General features: G+C 62.6%; 2 protein-coding genes across 10 annotated transcripts; one reads left to right on the top strand and one right to left on the bottom strand.

Annotated features, from left to right (window-relative positions):
- Nucleotides 1-3,632: 3,632 nt before the first annotated feature.
- On the top strand, nucleotides 3,633-12,199 carry HMGA1 (high mobility group AT-hook 1). Of its 4 annotated transcripts, none has more exons than XM_045573022.1 (6): nucleotides 3,643-3,803; nucleotides 4,040-4,158; nucleotides 7,269-7,441; nucleotides 8,873-8,956; nucleotides 9,552-9,602; nucleotides 11,040-12,199. In XM_045573022.1, the coding sequence occupies exons 3-6, from the start codon at nucleotides 7,307-7,309 to the stop codon at nucleotides 11,091-11,093; spliced, it is 324 nt and encodes a 107-aa protein (XP_045428978.1). In that variant the 5' UTR covers nucleotides 3,643-3,803; nucleotides 4,040-4,158; nucleotides 7,269-7,306; the 3' UTR covers nucleotides 11,094-12,199. The 4 variants fall into 4 exon arrangements, with proteins under 4 accessions (XP_036271230.1, XP_045428978.1, XP_036271231.1 ...); XM_036415338.2 differs by having other exon boundaries at nucleotides 3,644-3,803; nucleotides 7,269-7,408; XM_036415337.2 differs by lacking the exon at nucleotides 7,269-7,441 and having other exon boundaries at nucleotides 3,633-3,801.
- A 212-nt stretch (nucleotides 12,200-12,411) lies between these two features.
- SMIM29 (small integral membrane protein 29) lies at nucleotides 12,412-14,720 on the bottom strand. Of its 6 annotated transcripts, none has more exons than XM_036415346.2 (5): nucleotides 14,506-14,672; nucleotides 13,442-13,562; nucleotides 13,211-13,236; nucleotides 12,849-12,954; nucleotides 12,412-12,746 (listed from the first exon to the last, which is right to left on the bottom strand). In XM_036415346.2, the coding sequence occupies exons 2-5, from the start codon at nucleotides 13,490-13,492 to the stop codon at nucleotides 12,681-12,683; spliced, it is 249 nt and encodes an 82-aa protein (XP_036271239.1). In that variant the 5' UTR covers nucleotides 13,493-13,562; nucleotides 14,506-14,672; the 3' UTR covers nucleotides 12,412-12,680. The 6 variants fall into 6 exon arrangements, with proteins under 6 accessions (XP_036271239.1, XP_036271233.1, XP_036271235.1 ...); XM_036415340.2 differs by having other exon boundaries at nucleotides 12,412-12,753; nucleotides 12,856-12,954; nucleotides 13,382-13,562; nucleotides 14,506-14,669; XM_036415342.2 differs by having other exon boundaries at nucleotides 13,382-13,562; nucleotides 14,506-14,658.
- Between the last annotated feature and the right edge of the window lie 466 nt (nucleotides 14,721-15,186).

Here is a 15,186-nt window from a genome sequence, read left to right as displayed (position 1 = left end):
GCCAGTGGGATCCTATACCTGGCTTGCCTAGGTCAGTCTTGGTTGATATGGTCCTGGGTCAATCCCACTTACAATGGGCCAGTTCAGGTTCATGCTCATTGCTTGTCATAACTGCTGGTAAACCCTTTTACTCTTTGTGTTGTTTCTATTGATTTCAGAGAGGAAGGGAGAGGGAGAGATAGAAACAAATGATGAGAATCATTGATTGGCTGCCTCTTGCACACCCCCTACTGGGATGTGCCCTGACCGGGAATCAATCGAACTGGTTCATAGGTTGATGCTCCAGTACTGAGCCACACCAGTGTCCTGCTTGTCTGGGCATACATATCCTATGATCCAGGAATTCCTCTCCTAGGTGTGTACCCAACAGAAATGTGCACATCTAGTCACCAAGACACACTCCAGAACATTTGTGGCTGCACTATTTGTAACAGTCTCAGACCAGAAACTATCCAAATGCCCTTCCACAGAGTGGATATAAAAACCGTGGGACACTTACACTAGGCATCAAAGAGAACAAACATCCCGAAGCCACGTGCAATCACATGAATGAATGAAACATAATGTTGAACAAAATAAACTAACACAGGAGAGTCTGTAATGTGTGATTCCATCCACACAAAGCACACAGAAGCTGCTTGACCTGGGTGTTAGTGATACAAGGGTGTTCACTGTGAAAATGTGTTGCGCTGAACACAGGATTTGTGCATTTTCTGTGTGTACATTTTTCACCAGTGAAAGGCTTACTTTAAAAAGGATCCTGGTTTGGTCAATAGGTGCGACAATTTCTACGCCTCTTCACCCCACCTTGTCCCATTTCCCTTCCAGGTGAGGCCAGTTCAGAACACTGTCACACCTGACTCCCGCCTTGTGGGACCTCCATTAACCTCTCCTCTTCCGAGAGCTGCAGCTGATGCAAAAGCCGGAGAAAAGCTGGTAAGTAAATGTGTAAGTGGAGGGATGTCAGACACGAATCCCCAGGGAATGCTAAGGGGCACGCTAACCTACCACGACCTCTGCATTTCAAGCCACGACCGGGAGATGGTCAGGCTCCTGCTACTGAACAGGGCAGGGAAAGAGCTAACATACATCAGGAAGAATTTCAGCAGCCCAGCTGTCCCGAAAAAGGAAGTTGAGCTGAACTCCCCGCTTTCTGAATATGTCTGTGGGGCTCATCATTGAGCTCACTGGGTTGTCCTTATGAAAACTGTATAATTCAACTCGGACATAAGAAAATGTTTCCTGTGGCAAGGACTGGTTCTGGGGCCCCTCAGGCCTTGACCAATCAGGTTGATGGCCCTGGCCTAGAACAGTTTCCTCTCCCTGCCTGCTCCCCATGGCCCCCCAAATCCCATCAGGCCTGCTCAAGCCCACCTCTCCGAGACTTCCTTGACTATCCCCAGCTCCCCCCTCTCCTCCTGTAGCACCCACCAAGTCTCTCTTTCAGCACCTGACCCCCTGGTCTACATTCTAAGAGCATAGAGAACTTGACGTTGCTCACCGATTGCACCCAAGAGCATGGGCCACTCCTGTACACAGAAGGCCCTCAGTAAATATGAACCCAGGCTTTCTGCCTCCTGGCATCTAGGTGATGGCTACTCTGGGGTGCTCCTACTTCTGATTCCTCTAGACATGAAATCCACTGGGGCAAGGACTCGGTCTTATTTTTAAAACCCCTACCACTCATCCTTCTGCTTAATAAATACTTACTGAAAGAGGAAACAAAGTAATTTTGGGGCATTTGCATTCTAGAAAGCATGGCGGTGGGGGTCAGTGGTAGTTATTTGGATTTCAAGGGTGTGGGTAATCCTGGAGAAGGATAAACTACTATTATTTGCCTAGAAATTTATTTATATCTGCTTCCTTCCAGAGAGGGATTGAGGTGGCTTACAAAAACACACATAACACGAGGTAAAAAACAAGTCGGTGAGGAAATCAGGACGAGGGGAAAATAAGATCAAGTCGGCTGGTGAAAAGTGGGCCAAAAAGTTGGCCAAGTTTCCCACAGCCCACTGGAGACGGAGCCCCGCTTCCCCGCCGACTCTCAGGGGCAGCCCCAGGCCACACAAGGCCTCCCTGGCCGCCAGCCCCAGGCACGGCCTACCAGCCTGGGGCCCCGGGTCGCTGGCGGGGGCCTGCCACCTCAGGGTGGAGGGCTCGCTCTCCCACTCCACGAAGGCTCTGGAGCGAACAACTCCCGGCCACCGGCCATTCTACCAGCGGCCTACTAAGCGCGCGCTGGCCCGGCGCGGGCCACAAAGATGGAGCAGCGCGCCTGCACCCGCCCCACCCCCACCGGGGCTGCAGACAAAGGGGCAGCCACCCCTCCCCCAGCCTCCCCTCCATCCCCTCCGCCCTCTCTCCCCTCGGGCCGCCCTGCGGTGACTTCCTCTCCCTCCGGGGCAGCTGCGGACCGCACCGGGAGCGTCCCACCTGGGCGCCGGGCGGGAGGCCTCCCCGCCCACTCCCAGCCCGGCCCCGCGCCCTCCTTTAAACCGGTTCCGTGGGCCCCCGGCGCCTTCCCGCCCGGCGCCCCACCCCCACCCGGCCGAGCACGTGCTGCCCGGGTGGGGGCTGGGCCCGCTCCCGCCCGGCGCCCCACCCCCACCGGAAACATTCCTGAAACATTCTTGGGACTGGGAGGCCGGCCGCCGCTCCCCTCCCCCCGACCCCGCTCCGTGCTCAGGGAGCCCCGCCGCCGGCGGCCCGTGAGGAGGGGGCTGGGCCGGGGCCGGGCTGACCGGGAGGAAGAAAAACATGAGTCACCGCCGTGTGTCACGGGCCGCATTGCAATTCCCTGCATCACGGGAGTGGGGAGGCCGCCCCGGGATCGGGCGCGGGGAGGGGGCGCGGAGGCTCCCCGAGGCCCGGCCCGGCCTGCAGGGAGCGCCACCGGCGGCGCCCTCTCTTCCCCCTGCCCTCCCGCCATCTTCCCACTTGGGCTTCCTGGTCGGTCGCGCAACAAGTCTTTGTTGGGCCGGCGCCAGGCGGCGGGGCGGCCGGGGGAGCGCGGGCGCCTTCCTGCCCGCACCGCGCATCCCGGCGACGCCCGCCCCCGCCTCCCGTCCGCGAAGCCCCGGCGGGCGCAGAGCACGTCTGAGGGGTCCCCCCTCGGGGTACCTGCCCCGAGCCCGTCGTTTGTGTTGCCTTAAGGATGCACCGTGATTGAGGTTCACTTGCGGCCGCTAATAAATTAAAACTCGGATTTCACAAGTTTCACGTTTGAATTTCACAAGAGCGGCGTTTCACCAGGTGGCCACACGCGGGCTGGCACCGAAACGTGCATGCCGACACCTGTCCGCCCGGGGAAGGCTCTCTGGGCGACGGGGGCGGCGGGTAGGCCGCGAGCTCTCCGCCCCCCGCCCCCGCGGACCCCCAGGCACACCGTCCCTCACGGCCTCGCGCCCCGCGGGCCCTTATGCCCCTAAAAGTCATTTACCCGGGACAACCCCGTCCCAGGACGCTCTCCCCCACAACCCCAGGAAAAGCTCCTAGACGACCCCTCGGTGCCCTCCCCCAGGTTCCCCGTCCGGGATGGTGGGGAGTGGCCGGCACCTCCGCCGCAGCGCGGCGCCACCCCGCAGCCAGCACCCACCCGCGGGGCGGCTGGCGGGCGGCCGCCCTTTTAAATCCCCGGGCTCATTTGCATGGCCCCGCCCCCCGGTGACACGGCTGGCGCGGGCGGGCCCGTCCCCCCTGCCCCTGGGTCGCTCTTTTTAAGCTCCCCTGAGCCGGGGCTGCGCTCCTCTAATTGGGACTCCGGGCCCGGGCTATTTCTGGCGCTGGCGCGGCTCCAAGAAGGCGTGAGTTCGCGGCCCCTCCGGTGGCTCCTGCTTTTTTAAATATCTAGCATTTAATGGGATTATTTATTGAGGCCGCGCACGGGCCGTGCCCGGCTTCCTGCCCCTCGCCATCCTTCAGGGGAGGGGGGATGTTCCCTGCCCCCGCCTGGCGGTGACACATAAATGCCCCGGGGGCCTGGGCGGCGAGCACGCGGCGGCGGCGGGCTCTGAGCACCTCTGCTCCCTCCCGGTTTCAGATCCGCATTTGCTACTAGCGGCGGCGGCGGCGGCGGCGGAGCCAGGCCGGTCCTCAGCGCCCAGCACCGTCGCTCCCAGCAGCCCGGAGCGCGCACACAGGCCGGCGGCCGAGCTCGCGGTGAGTCGTCCCCGGGGCCCGCGGCCGAGGGGGGCGCCCCGCCGCCCCTCCTGGAGCCGCCGGGGTGCCGCGCGCGCCTCCAGCTTTATTCCCAGGCCGGGGCCGCGCGAGGCGCGGGCGGCGGAGGGCCGCGCGGCGCGGGGGCGGCGGCGGGGCCCGCGGGCTCGGGCGGGCGCCCGCACTGCTTCCCCCGCGGCGCGGCGCCCTGCGGGGGGCGGGGGCCGGGGCGGCGCGCGGTGGGGGAGGGGGCGCGCGGCTGCGGCGAGCGCGAGGTGTGCACCCGGCGGAACCCATGCACCTCGCGCCCGCCGCTCCCGCCGAGCCCGGGCCCGAGCCGGCCCCGAGTGTGCGGCCGGGGGGCGGGGGAGGAGCAGGCTGCGGCGCGGCGGGAGAGTGGGGAGCCGGCCGTCCCCCGCAGCCTGGGGAAGTTCTAGAAGTGAGGGGGATGGGCAGGGATCCCGCAATCCGGCCCTGCTCCCGCCCGGCCTTTACCTGGCGCCCCTGGCCGCCGCTGAGGCCGAGCCGCGGGCCCGGGTGTGGGGCTTCACCCCGACCCCACCTCTGGCCGGGCCCGCGAGCCTCTCCAGCCCCCGGGGCCAGGCCTGCCCTCCACCCCCACAAACTGGTTTCTCTGCTTTGCTGGGCTCTGTTGGAACTAGTCCCTTGGACTCCCCGTTTCGGTGTGTTTTCCTGGGGCTTTATTTTGCGGCGAGGGCACAGAGGAAGGTGGCTTTCTTCCTCTCTCCGCGCCCGCGCGCGCCAGGTTTCCTGCCCCAAGGCGGGCTGGGGTGCCCCCTCTGGCAGGAAGTGGGGCCGGTGCACCCGCGTGGCTGTGCATGCGGTCGGTCGGGGTGCACGGGTTTCCCGCGCCTGCGAGAGCGCCCCTCCCCCCGCCCATTCTGGCCCCTGCTCCCGCCGGTGGACCTGCAACGGCCATGCAGGCACTTGCAGAGTCACCCCGGGACCCAGGGTGGAGCCGTGGCCACAGGGACTTCACCGAGCCTCCCGGCGGGTCCGCCAGGAACCTACTCCATCCTGTCCCTCAACTTGCTGTGTGACTTTAGGCAACTTACCAGGTTCTCTGGACTACTTTTTTTTTTTTTGTAAAACAAGGCAGCTCAGCGATGCTCTCCTGCAAGTTCTCTAAGCATTTGTGGAGCACACAGTACGGGCACCGCGTGTACAGGGGACAAGCTGGAGCACCAGAAGGTCTTATAAACTGAAGGATTAAGATTGGGCCCTAAAAATGGCTTTTCCACGACAAGCCTCTGATGATCAGAAACAGGTGGAAGAGGCAGCGTTGGTTGGTCTCAGCAGAGAGGGAGGGCCTCGGGCCTTTATTCAACTCATGGAGGGCTGGATTTAGGGTGGGCGAGTGTGGGCTCCAGGGTCCCCAACAGCAAGAGGTGGGAGGAAGCACCAATGAATCACAAGCTTCCAGGGAAACTCATCAGGAGCCCAGCAGCGGGCCCAGCTTCCCCCTCTCTGAGGGGGCCTCCAGCAGACCGGACTCATTTAGCTGATTAATTTCGATGTTTGGTTTGAAAGGGGACCTGTGGTGTAATAGAAGATTTTAATCGCTGCCTGTAATTACAGAGAGGCCAAGCCACTGATGATGGCTAACGCACCAACCATCTTGCTTAAAGCGTCTTCAAGTCTAAAATATTGTAAAACAGGGGAGATACCAGAAAAGGCCCTGCTGCCTGGAGTACTCCGAAGCTTTCGAAGCTTTGAGGATGGGGTCCTCCAAAAGTCAAATTTGCAAAATGTTTTCTCGTTGGAAATTGTCTGAAAAGGAGAAAAGTCACTTTCAAATGTTCTAGTTCTCGTTTTGCATGAAGACTTCCCATTGTTTAGGAACTTTAAAACTTATCTGGTCTGGCCTTCGCAGGAGGCTGGAGAGGGTTGAGGCAAATGTCTTACCTTTACCCCGTTTTACCGCCTGAGGGGCTTTCCGGAGCCAGTCCCTCGCGCCCAGCCCACCCTTCACCACGCAGCCAGGCAGCCAGGAATCGTCCCCATGGGGGTGGTGGAGCCACGGGTTTCCTAACTCCCGCCTCTTGTCTATAACTTGGGGAATATGACTGGGATGATTTCCTTTTTTAATTACTGATTTGAGAGATCAGTTTGTTGTTTCCCTCATTTTGTGCATTCATTGGTTGGTCCCTGTATGTGCCCTGGCCGGGGAAAGAACCACCACCCTGGTGTATCTGGACGACACTAACCAGCCAGCTACCCGGCCAGGGCCTCGATGTCCTTTTTATGCCTCGAAGGGGCTCCCAGCGACCGCGTGCAGGTGTCCTTGCAGGGGGAGGTTTGGGGCAAACTCAAATGGTGAGGCTTCTGAGAGGGAACATGCTAGAAAAGGACCCAGAAGCTTTTTAGGGTCAGGCCTGCCAGGGCTCCGGAGGGTCAGCTGGAAGGTTGGCCCAGTTGGAGAAGCCCCTCCTGTAAGCGGGGTCAAAGGGAAAGATCTCTGATCAGGTGGGCAGGGTGGGGGCGAGGAGACCCACCTTTCCGTTGTGGGCTCCTTCCCCCCTCAGCCTTGCCCACTGCGGTTCAGCCACTTTGCCGGGTCCCATTGTGCCCCATCTTTGAACCCCAGGCTTTACCTGGGGGAGCGTAGAGAGGGCCCTTGCTGGGGCCCAGGCACCAGCCGGCTTTGAGGTCGGTGTGGATGTCAAGGTTGGCCCTGAAAGCCGTAGGTCCTGAGCCTCGAGCTGGACAGTATTGTCAGCACAGTGTGTGGCCTCTGCTGCCTGGCTCCTTGTCTCTGCCTAACTTTCCTCTCTTGCTCCCTGCTGGCTAGAGAGTCCCCCCTCCCCCTCTGAGGTGTGAAGACCCTCCCCCCCATCTACACCTTTGCTCAGGACAGCTCCCCCTCAGCCAGGCCGGGCTGCCTGTGCCTGGGCCCTGGCCCTGTGGGGGTGGCGGGAAAACAGCCCTTCTTACGGGAGCTAAGGAGTGATTCGGACAAAGGGCTAGTTCCCTGCGGCAGGTGGGCATCTGGGCGCAGGCAGTTTTGCTGCTGTTCCTTGGAGGGCGGGGGGATGAGGGCGGAGGAGGTGGCTGGAACGGTTTTGTTTAACACCCCTTTTTCCCACCTTCAGCATCAGCCATCGCTCCGCCTGCTCCATAGAGAAGGAAGATGAGCGAGTCTAGTTCCAAGTCCAGCCAGCCCCTGGCCTCCAAGCAGGAGAAGGACGGCACTGAGAAGCGAGGGCGGGGCCGGCCGAGGAAGCAGCCTCCGGTGAGTCCTGGCACCGCACTGGTAGGGAGCCAGGTGGGTGTCCACAGCATTGCCTCGCTTTACCCCTTTGGGCCGGGGTGTGTGTGTGTGTGTGTGTGTGTGTGCGCCAGGCGTCCTGCAGGTGGAATCACTCCTGTCTGTCTGCATGTCCTCCCCGCATGCCTGCACAGCCAGCACTCACCAGCTCCCAGGCCCCCTGAGACCCCAGCAGAAGGGTCCGCGCCTCGGTTCTGCACAGGGAGGCCAACTGCTCTGTTTCCCGCCTGCCCTGCCCTGCCCTGTGTGGAGAGGACAGTAACGATGAACTCTGGCAACGTGAGAGAAGCCTAGGGTCTTTAAGCAGGAGATCCGCCTCATGTCGCTGAGGGGTTGCTGTTAGGAAAGTTCTGGGTACTCACTGACCGTTTCTGCACTCCCTCATCGCCAGGACAGGGCCTCACTGCCGGTGGCTGGCTTCGCCCTGGCTCTGATCAAGGAAATGGAAGCCTAAAAGTTGAAAGTGGTGGGTGGGAGGGTGGCAGAGTGACCCTCGGAACCCTGGTGCTGTCTTCCTCCAGCCTGCCCTGTGGGGCACCCGGGAGGCATGGCCAGTGGGCGAAGGCTCCCCCTTCCTGGGGAGGAGGGGAGACCGAGGCCAGCCCTTCACACACGGCCTCCCGCCTCCCGGCAGCGAGGGGAGAGGGTCTGTCTTGACTGGGAGCCACGAGCCATTAGGAGTCTGGGGGTGGCATTCCGCTGCCTCTTCAGAGCCCGGTGTGCGGGGCACTCGGCCTTGCAGTCTGCTTCCCTGGGCCTCCCCACCGCCTGTTCCTGGGGTGGGGTTGGGGGTCAGAAGGGGTGTTGGGTTACTGGACCGTGGTTAGAAGCCACCCCCGGGGAGCCGTGGCCGCTTGCCTCTGCTGCTGGCTTCTATGCATTATGCAGCAGCTTTTTATTGTGTCTCGGGCTTATTAAAATTTTAGCGGCAACAATGGTAGGGGTCTCTGGGGTTTCTTCTCCCTGGGAGGCAGCTGGCGGGGCCAGTTCACAGGTGGAGGCTGGAGGCGCCCTCCAAGGGAGACATCCTTTCTGCTCTTCTGCATCCCAGACGAGTGCTGCCGTATGGCCTGAAAAGGGTGGGCGGTGGTGGCGGCTCAGGACTCTGCTTCCTTCATTTCACTTTGATGATGCCCTTTACAAACGAGGAAAGCGAGGCTCGGGCATGAAGGTCTTCCCCAGGATCTTGGGGTTAGTCAGTGGCAGAGCTGAGATGGGCAGAGCTGTCGCTGTCGGCCCCAGGATGCCCTCCCCAGGTTCTTCTTGTCGCAGGGGAGCAAGGGCCTTTGTGAAAGATGGTCCAACAACTGAATCCTGACTTGTCCCTGCCATTGTGGGCTCCTGGCCGAGGGGGTGGCTTGCTGACTGAACTCCGGTTGGGGTGGGACAGGCGGCATCTGGGTCTCACTGCCTCCTTTGTCTTTGCAGAAGGAGCCCAGCGAAGTGCCAACACCTAAGAGACCTCGGGGCAGACCAAAGGGGAGCAAGAACAAGGGCGCTGCCAAGACCCGGGTGAGCTGGGGTGGAGTGGCCATCCTAGTGCTCGCAGAGGGAGGCGTGGGGAGGGCTGGCGTATCCTGAGGCTCTGATGATGGGCAGTGGGTCCCTGCTAACGGGGAAACGGTGATGACTGAGGTCTCACTTCTGCACCTTGGTTCTCCCGGGACCATGGGGAAGTCAAGTCAAGCCCTAAGCATCCCTGGCCCGGAGAAGGGAGGGTTGGGCACAGTGAGGGGCAGCCGCACGAGCCCCCGGGCTGAGAATGTTCCTTCTCTCCTGGGGTCCTGGGTCCGGGCTGGGGAGCAGGGAAGGCCAGCTTCCCGGCGGCATCAGGCTCTCAGAGGAGTTGTTTTGTTTTTTATTTTATTTTTTCTAAGATGCGACTCATATCCTCTGAGTCATGGGAGGAGGAGGGAGTGGGGGGCGCGTGTGTGTATATTGAGGGGGGCAGTGTGGTGGCCAGTCACCACCAGCTGGACCAGCTGGGGCGGACCTGTGGCTGGGATGAGATTCCTGGGCTGCCCTGAGCAGAGGAGGGCAGCCACCGTTATTGGATGAGCACCGATGGGGACATTTTTGACTCTGGGTTTTCTCTCTGCCCTTCTAGAAAACCACCACGACTCCAGGGAGGAAGCCAAGGGGCAGACCCAAGAAACTGGTAGGTGAAGGGGGTACAGGCTTGGCCCCTCTGGGTGGGGTGCGGAGAAATGGGTGAGGCCTACCTGATCCTGTGCACCAGGGAAAACGCTCTCCCGACCAGCTGGGTCGGGAATGATGGCTGTCACACCTGGCCCCGGCCGGCTCCGGGCACCTAGTGTAAAGGGCCGAGTGCCCATGAGCGGTGAGGGCTCCCTGGTACAGCACAGACCCTTGCCCTGCACTCCTGGAGGCTGTCTGCTTCCAGGGGCGCTCTTGGACGCCCTCTAATCCAGGGGTCCTCAAACTTTTTAAAGTGGGGGCCAGATCACGGTCCCTCAGAGAGCTGGAGGGCCGGACTATATGAACTACTAATTCCTACTGTAACACCTCGGCTGCGCTCACTGCCCAAAAAACCTGGCGGGCCGGATCAGACTCCTCTGCGGGCCGCATGTGGCCCGCGGGCTGCAGTTTGAAGACGCCTGCTCTAATCCATCCCCATCTCAGGAACGAGGGGAAGGAGTGAGGCGGGTCTTTGCCCTGATCTGGGGAGGAGGAAGCAGCAGCAGAGCGCTCCGCGCTGGGGTGTGTGTGTGTGTGTGTGTGTGTGTGTGTGTGTGTGTGTGTCAGTGCTGGGGGGGAGCTGAGGGGTGACCCACAAGGAGGCCCCTTTCACTTCTGGGCCCCCAGAGCTGGTGGTGGTGGAAGTAGGTTTGTCGAGTCAGGAGACTGCCTCTAGGGGGCTCCCCTGGGTTAGCCTTCCCGTTCCCAGCCCTTCCCTATCCCCAACCTGCTCCCTGAACTCCCTGAGGCATTCATTCCTCGAGCTGAGCCACTACCATCAGGGCTGGGGGGCGGGGGGGCCTGGGGGGCTGGCTGGGCCCCAGGAGTGAGTAACAGGAAACAAGTTGTTTTGGAGTTTGTGCCTGGCACGGGGGCTGCAGCCCGTGGTGTCCCGACATTCCCGCCCCGTGAGTGAGCCCCTGGGCCACACACTTCCCCTTCCTCCCGCCCTGGCCTGGGGTCAGCCTGTGGCTGCGGCCACTGCCCCAGCTCAGCAGCTGCCCCTGCGTGCCAAGACCACCTGGCTCTCTGCAGTTTCCTCTCCCTGGCTGCTTCTCCCCTCCCCAGCCAGTCACTCCTCCCTTCAGCTTCAATCTGCTGTTCTGGGTTCGGCCCTGTCTCCCACCAGGGGCCCTGGGGCAAGGGAGGGAGGATGGCTCTGAGAGCAGCGTGTGTTTTTTTCCCCTCCTTTTAAATTCTTCCTTTTTTATGAATGAAGCTGGGCTGTGGAGGTTGCTGAGTCACCCACACACTCAGCCCTGACTCATCCCCCTTCTGGAGAGCCAAGGAGGGGTGGGGGCAGCGGGCCTGAGTTCCCTCCCCTGCAGCTGGGGGTGGAGGCGGAGGAGGGCCAGGCCTGGCACCGAGCTGATGGCCCTGCCTGTCCCCCTCACAGGAGAAGGAGGAAGAAGAGGGCATCTCGCAGGAGTCCTCCGAGGAAGAGCAGTGACCGTGCCCCCTGCTTCCTCCCCGTGGAGCCGCTTCCTTCTGGGACTGGACAGCTCCGCTCCCCCTGCCCCGCCCCTCCCCCCGCCACCACCCGCCCGCCCGCCTGCACCGCCACACTACACAGCACACCAGCCGGGCCCTGGTGGCCCGAGTGGGGAACAGTTTTCCTTGGTCTCGATTCCCAGCATCCTCTCCCCCCACAATGCATTCCCCCCGGCATCCTGACAAAGCTGACATCCCACTTAGCTGCACCCATGCCTGCTGCGTCCCTGCTCCCTGGGTGGTGGGGGCATTGCTGACTGGGCTCCCGGTTTAGGGGGTCCCTTCCCCACTCTTACCTCTGGCTTCCCATCAGGGGGCCTGGGAGGACTCCCCTGGCCTTAAAGGGGCCTGAGCCCCGTCTCTCTGACATGCCCCCACTCCACTGTCCTGGCAGCAGCACCTGTGGCCATGGATAGGGTTGTTTGGCCCCCAGATGACTCAACGAACCTGTGTCTCACCAGGTGTGGCTCACACCCACTTACCTGCCTTCCACGAGGCGCCTACCCCTGCGCTAGGTTGAACAGCGCCCCCCTGGGGCACAGGAGGGAAGGCAGGAGGGGTGTGAGCCTGACCCCATCTGCTTCCACTCTGCCTCCAGTTTCCTCCCCCTCATGGGGCCCTAGCAAGGAGCGAGCCTTGCCCACTCCCACCCCTGCTCCTCCCCACCCCCCAAGGTTCTGGTTCCATCTTTCCTCTGTTCACAAACTACCTCTGGACAGTTGTGTTGTTTTTTTGTTCCATGTTTCATTCTTAGACATCTTGTCATTGCTGCTGCTACCAGCGCCAAATGTTCACCCTCACTGCCTCCTGTTCTGCCCACACTCCCCTCCAAGATGCTCTTGGGAAGGAGCCAGGGGCAAAGCAGACTGCCCCAGCCCCAGGGAAGGGGGGCTCTGCCCCTAGGATGCTGCAGCAGAGTGAGCAGGGGGCCGGTGTTGACAGCGGAGTGTAGGGCCACCTTCTCCCCCGTTATGCCGGGAGGGGGTAGCCATTTGTCCCAGCCTGGGCCCCTCCCTCTGGTTTCCTATTTGCAGTTACTTGAATAAAAATATATCCTTTTCTGGACTGGAGTCTGTAGGGGGGATGAGGGGGGTGTGCACCTGGTGGAGCAGGTGAAGGCGGAAACCCAAAATGTGTGCTGGGTGGCTCTGGAGTGAGTGTGTGGGTGTGTGTAGGAGGGGGTGTCTGTAGCTGCCATGCTCAGGTCTTCAGGGTGGAGGCAGGATGGAACGCTGTCACCTCCGGAGGTAATTTAAAGCCCTTGAAATCACCTCTAGCCACAAAACATTTTATTTACAAAGTATGTATACTGAAGACTATACATCAGGCCCTGTCACCATGGAAAGCTCCCAAGCCAAGTCAGGGGCCTAAAGGCCCACAGAGAGGGCAGGGCTCTGTCCACCCCCAGAGGGAGCAACCCCTGCTGCCTGGGAGCAGGCTCGGCCCGCCAAGCAGAGGGGTGGGTGGGAGGAGTGGAGACCCAGTGCCCAGGGTGAGCAGGTGGGAGGGGAAGCGGCAGGACCCCATGGCTCTGAAGATGAGGGTGTCAGGTCTTGACATCCAGCAGGGCCATCCGCTTGTGCTGGTAGCCACTCTGCCAGCCGTGCACCACCTGTGGGGGAGGCACAGCTCAGGCCCCTGCAAGAGGCCTTGCTGCTCAGCCCCAAGGGGAGGGCTGAGGGCAGAGCAGTCGGCTCTGCCGGCTCCGCCTTACCTTCATGTCTCCCATGTCAGACAGGAGCTCTTGCTCAGCCTCGTGCAGCTCCTCGGCGGGGTCGTAGCTGTACATGGGGAGCAGGTGATGGCGAAGCCTGTCCACCCTGGGGAGCAGGCGAGGGGGCTCAGCCACGCCCCCCCAACGTCTGACCGCCCTGCCTCCACCCCCCAGGCTCAGGACAAAGGGCCTCTCCCCAGCCGGTAAGCTGAGCCTGGGCAGGAGAACCTGACAATGGGGTGCAGGGGCTTCAGGCTTGTGTCAGGATGGCTGGGAGCCATCTTACATGTGTGCAGAGAGCACTAGTCCCGTGAGGAAATTTAAGCCCGATGTGGGGAGGTGCTGGGGGCAGGGACACTCACCGCTTTTTCTTCTGGACATACATTACCTGTAACAGAGACAGCGCTGTGGAGGCTGGGCAGCCTGGACAGCCCACCCACCCCCACAGCCACTGCAGGGCAGCTCGCCAGGCTGTGCTCAGACAACCAGGCCAGCAAAGGTGCGGTGTATGTGTGAACGAGGGGGCTCCTTACCACGGCCACCACCACCCCGACCAGGGTGATGAGGAAGAAAGGCCCCAGCACATAGCCCACCATAGAGTCGCTGTTGGCCTGGGGGGCGCTGGGCACCGTGGTGTTACTCATGACATCGGCAGCTGGAGGACCGTGCAGTCAGCATGGGCAGTGCCTCGGGAGGGCGCCTCCACCGGGCTCCCTGGGGAGGAGGAAGGGCGATCAGTGCAGCCCCCGGAGCCGTCCCCAAGAGCCGGTGATACATGAAATCTTGGGCCAGGCACGGGGTTCTCCCTGTACCCTAACCTTCCAACGACTCTCAGCAAATCCTGGGTGCAAAGGGGCACCCAGGGGAGGCCCAGACCCAGAGACTTCGTTCTGCCCAGCTCCGATCCCCACATCAGGGTGGGGCCCAGCTCAGGTGCAGGCCAAACACTTGCAATTCTAAACTGGGGAAAGGTTAGATACAGGTTCCCAGCTCCTGCCCCAACCTCCTGGGGGCTCGGCTGCCAGCACCTATGCGGTGAAGCAAAATGGGGAAATCAGGTGAAAATGTGAGGGCCCTGCACTGTAGCCCGGGGATGAGGTAGGCACGCTGGAAGGAGCCCGTCTCAGTCCTGACCCAATCCCCACACTCCAGGCTACAGTATAGGCTGTGTGTGTCCCTGTCCCTGGTGTCACGTCAGACACACAGCCTGGACATCCTCTTCCTGTGTCTCCGGCCCGGCTGGACACAAGTTGCATCTGAGGTGAAGTCCCCTCCCTCTGGCCCCCACCCAGGACTCCGCCCAGGTCCCTACCCTCCTGGCCTGAGCTGACAAGTAGGAGAGGGGCAGCTCCCATGGATAGATGCAAGGAGACTGTCCTCGGGCGGCTGCCCACAGATGCCCCACGGCCCCTGACCCTGGTCCCCCGAGTCCGCGCCCGATGGCAAGGTGTGAACCACCTGTCCCGGTGCTCGCGGGGTCAGGCTGCTTAGTCGGGGTGGGGAGAGTATCGGGCCGTTTCCAGGGCTGCGGGAGGCTCAGGCGGGGGAGGGAGGCTTGGAAAGAGCGTGGAGGGGCCCCGGCATCCTGGAACCCCGGAACCCCGAGGCGTGGACAGTGTCAGCGCTCCGCAGCCCATCCGCCCCGGCCATGCCTTACCTCCCGCCGCTGCAGCCCGGACAGGAACGCCCTCGCTTGGCTCCCGGGCCCCGGAAGAGGCCGGAGGCGCGTGATCAAAGGACCCGGGGAAGTGGGCGGAGCCCCGGGTTCGGAGCGCAGCCAATCCGGCGGCGCGAGGGCGGGGACGGCCCGGGCTGCAGGGCCACCCCGCGGCGGCAGGGGGCAGCCGCGGGCCGCGCAGGGGGGGAGAGCGGCGCGGAGCGGCGGGCGCGGCTTCCCGGCATGCCCCGGGCGGCCTCGTGGAGCGCGGCGCCGGGCACTCCCGTTCCCGGCGAGGCCGGGTGCCCTCGCGCCTCCTCCGGGACCCAGGCCCGGAGCTGAGCCGCCTCGCGCTTCGCTCAGCGCCGGCCCTGGGGCGTCCCTCCCGGTGGCCCCGGCCGCCAGGCCTCCGCTAGCCCGCTGCGCCCTCCCGCCTGCGGCCGCGCGGAGGGAGAAGGGGCGGCGGGTCCGCTCTGAGCCGCAGCCCGGACCCGCCCGCACGGCCGCGCCTCAACCCGCATCCCGCGGCCCCCCCCCCCCCACAGCCGCCCGCGGCCCCCCCCGCAGCCGGGACGGTAATGGTCAGGCCACCGGGGCGGGTGGGCCCCGGGTCCAGCTGCTGGTGCGCGGGCCGGCTGGGTCAGAGCTCTCCGGCCTGGTCAGTGACATGCCACCCACCTG

The sequence above is a fragment of the Pipistrellus kuhlii genome, unplaced genomic scaffold (genome assembly GCF_014108245.1).
Source record: "Pipistrellus kuhlii isolate mPipKuh1 unplaced genomic scaffold, mPipKuh1.p scaffold_m20_p_5, whole genome shotgun sequence".
Classification (NCBI taxonomy): Eukaryota; Metazoa; Chordata; class Mammalia; order Chiroptera; family Vespertilionidae; genus Pipistrellus; species Pipistrellus kuhlii.
The sequence above is the reverse complement of the archived record's forward strand: the minus strand, read 5'-3'. Positions and strand labels throughout refer to the sequence as shown.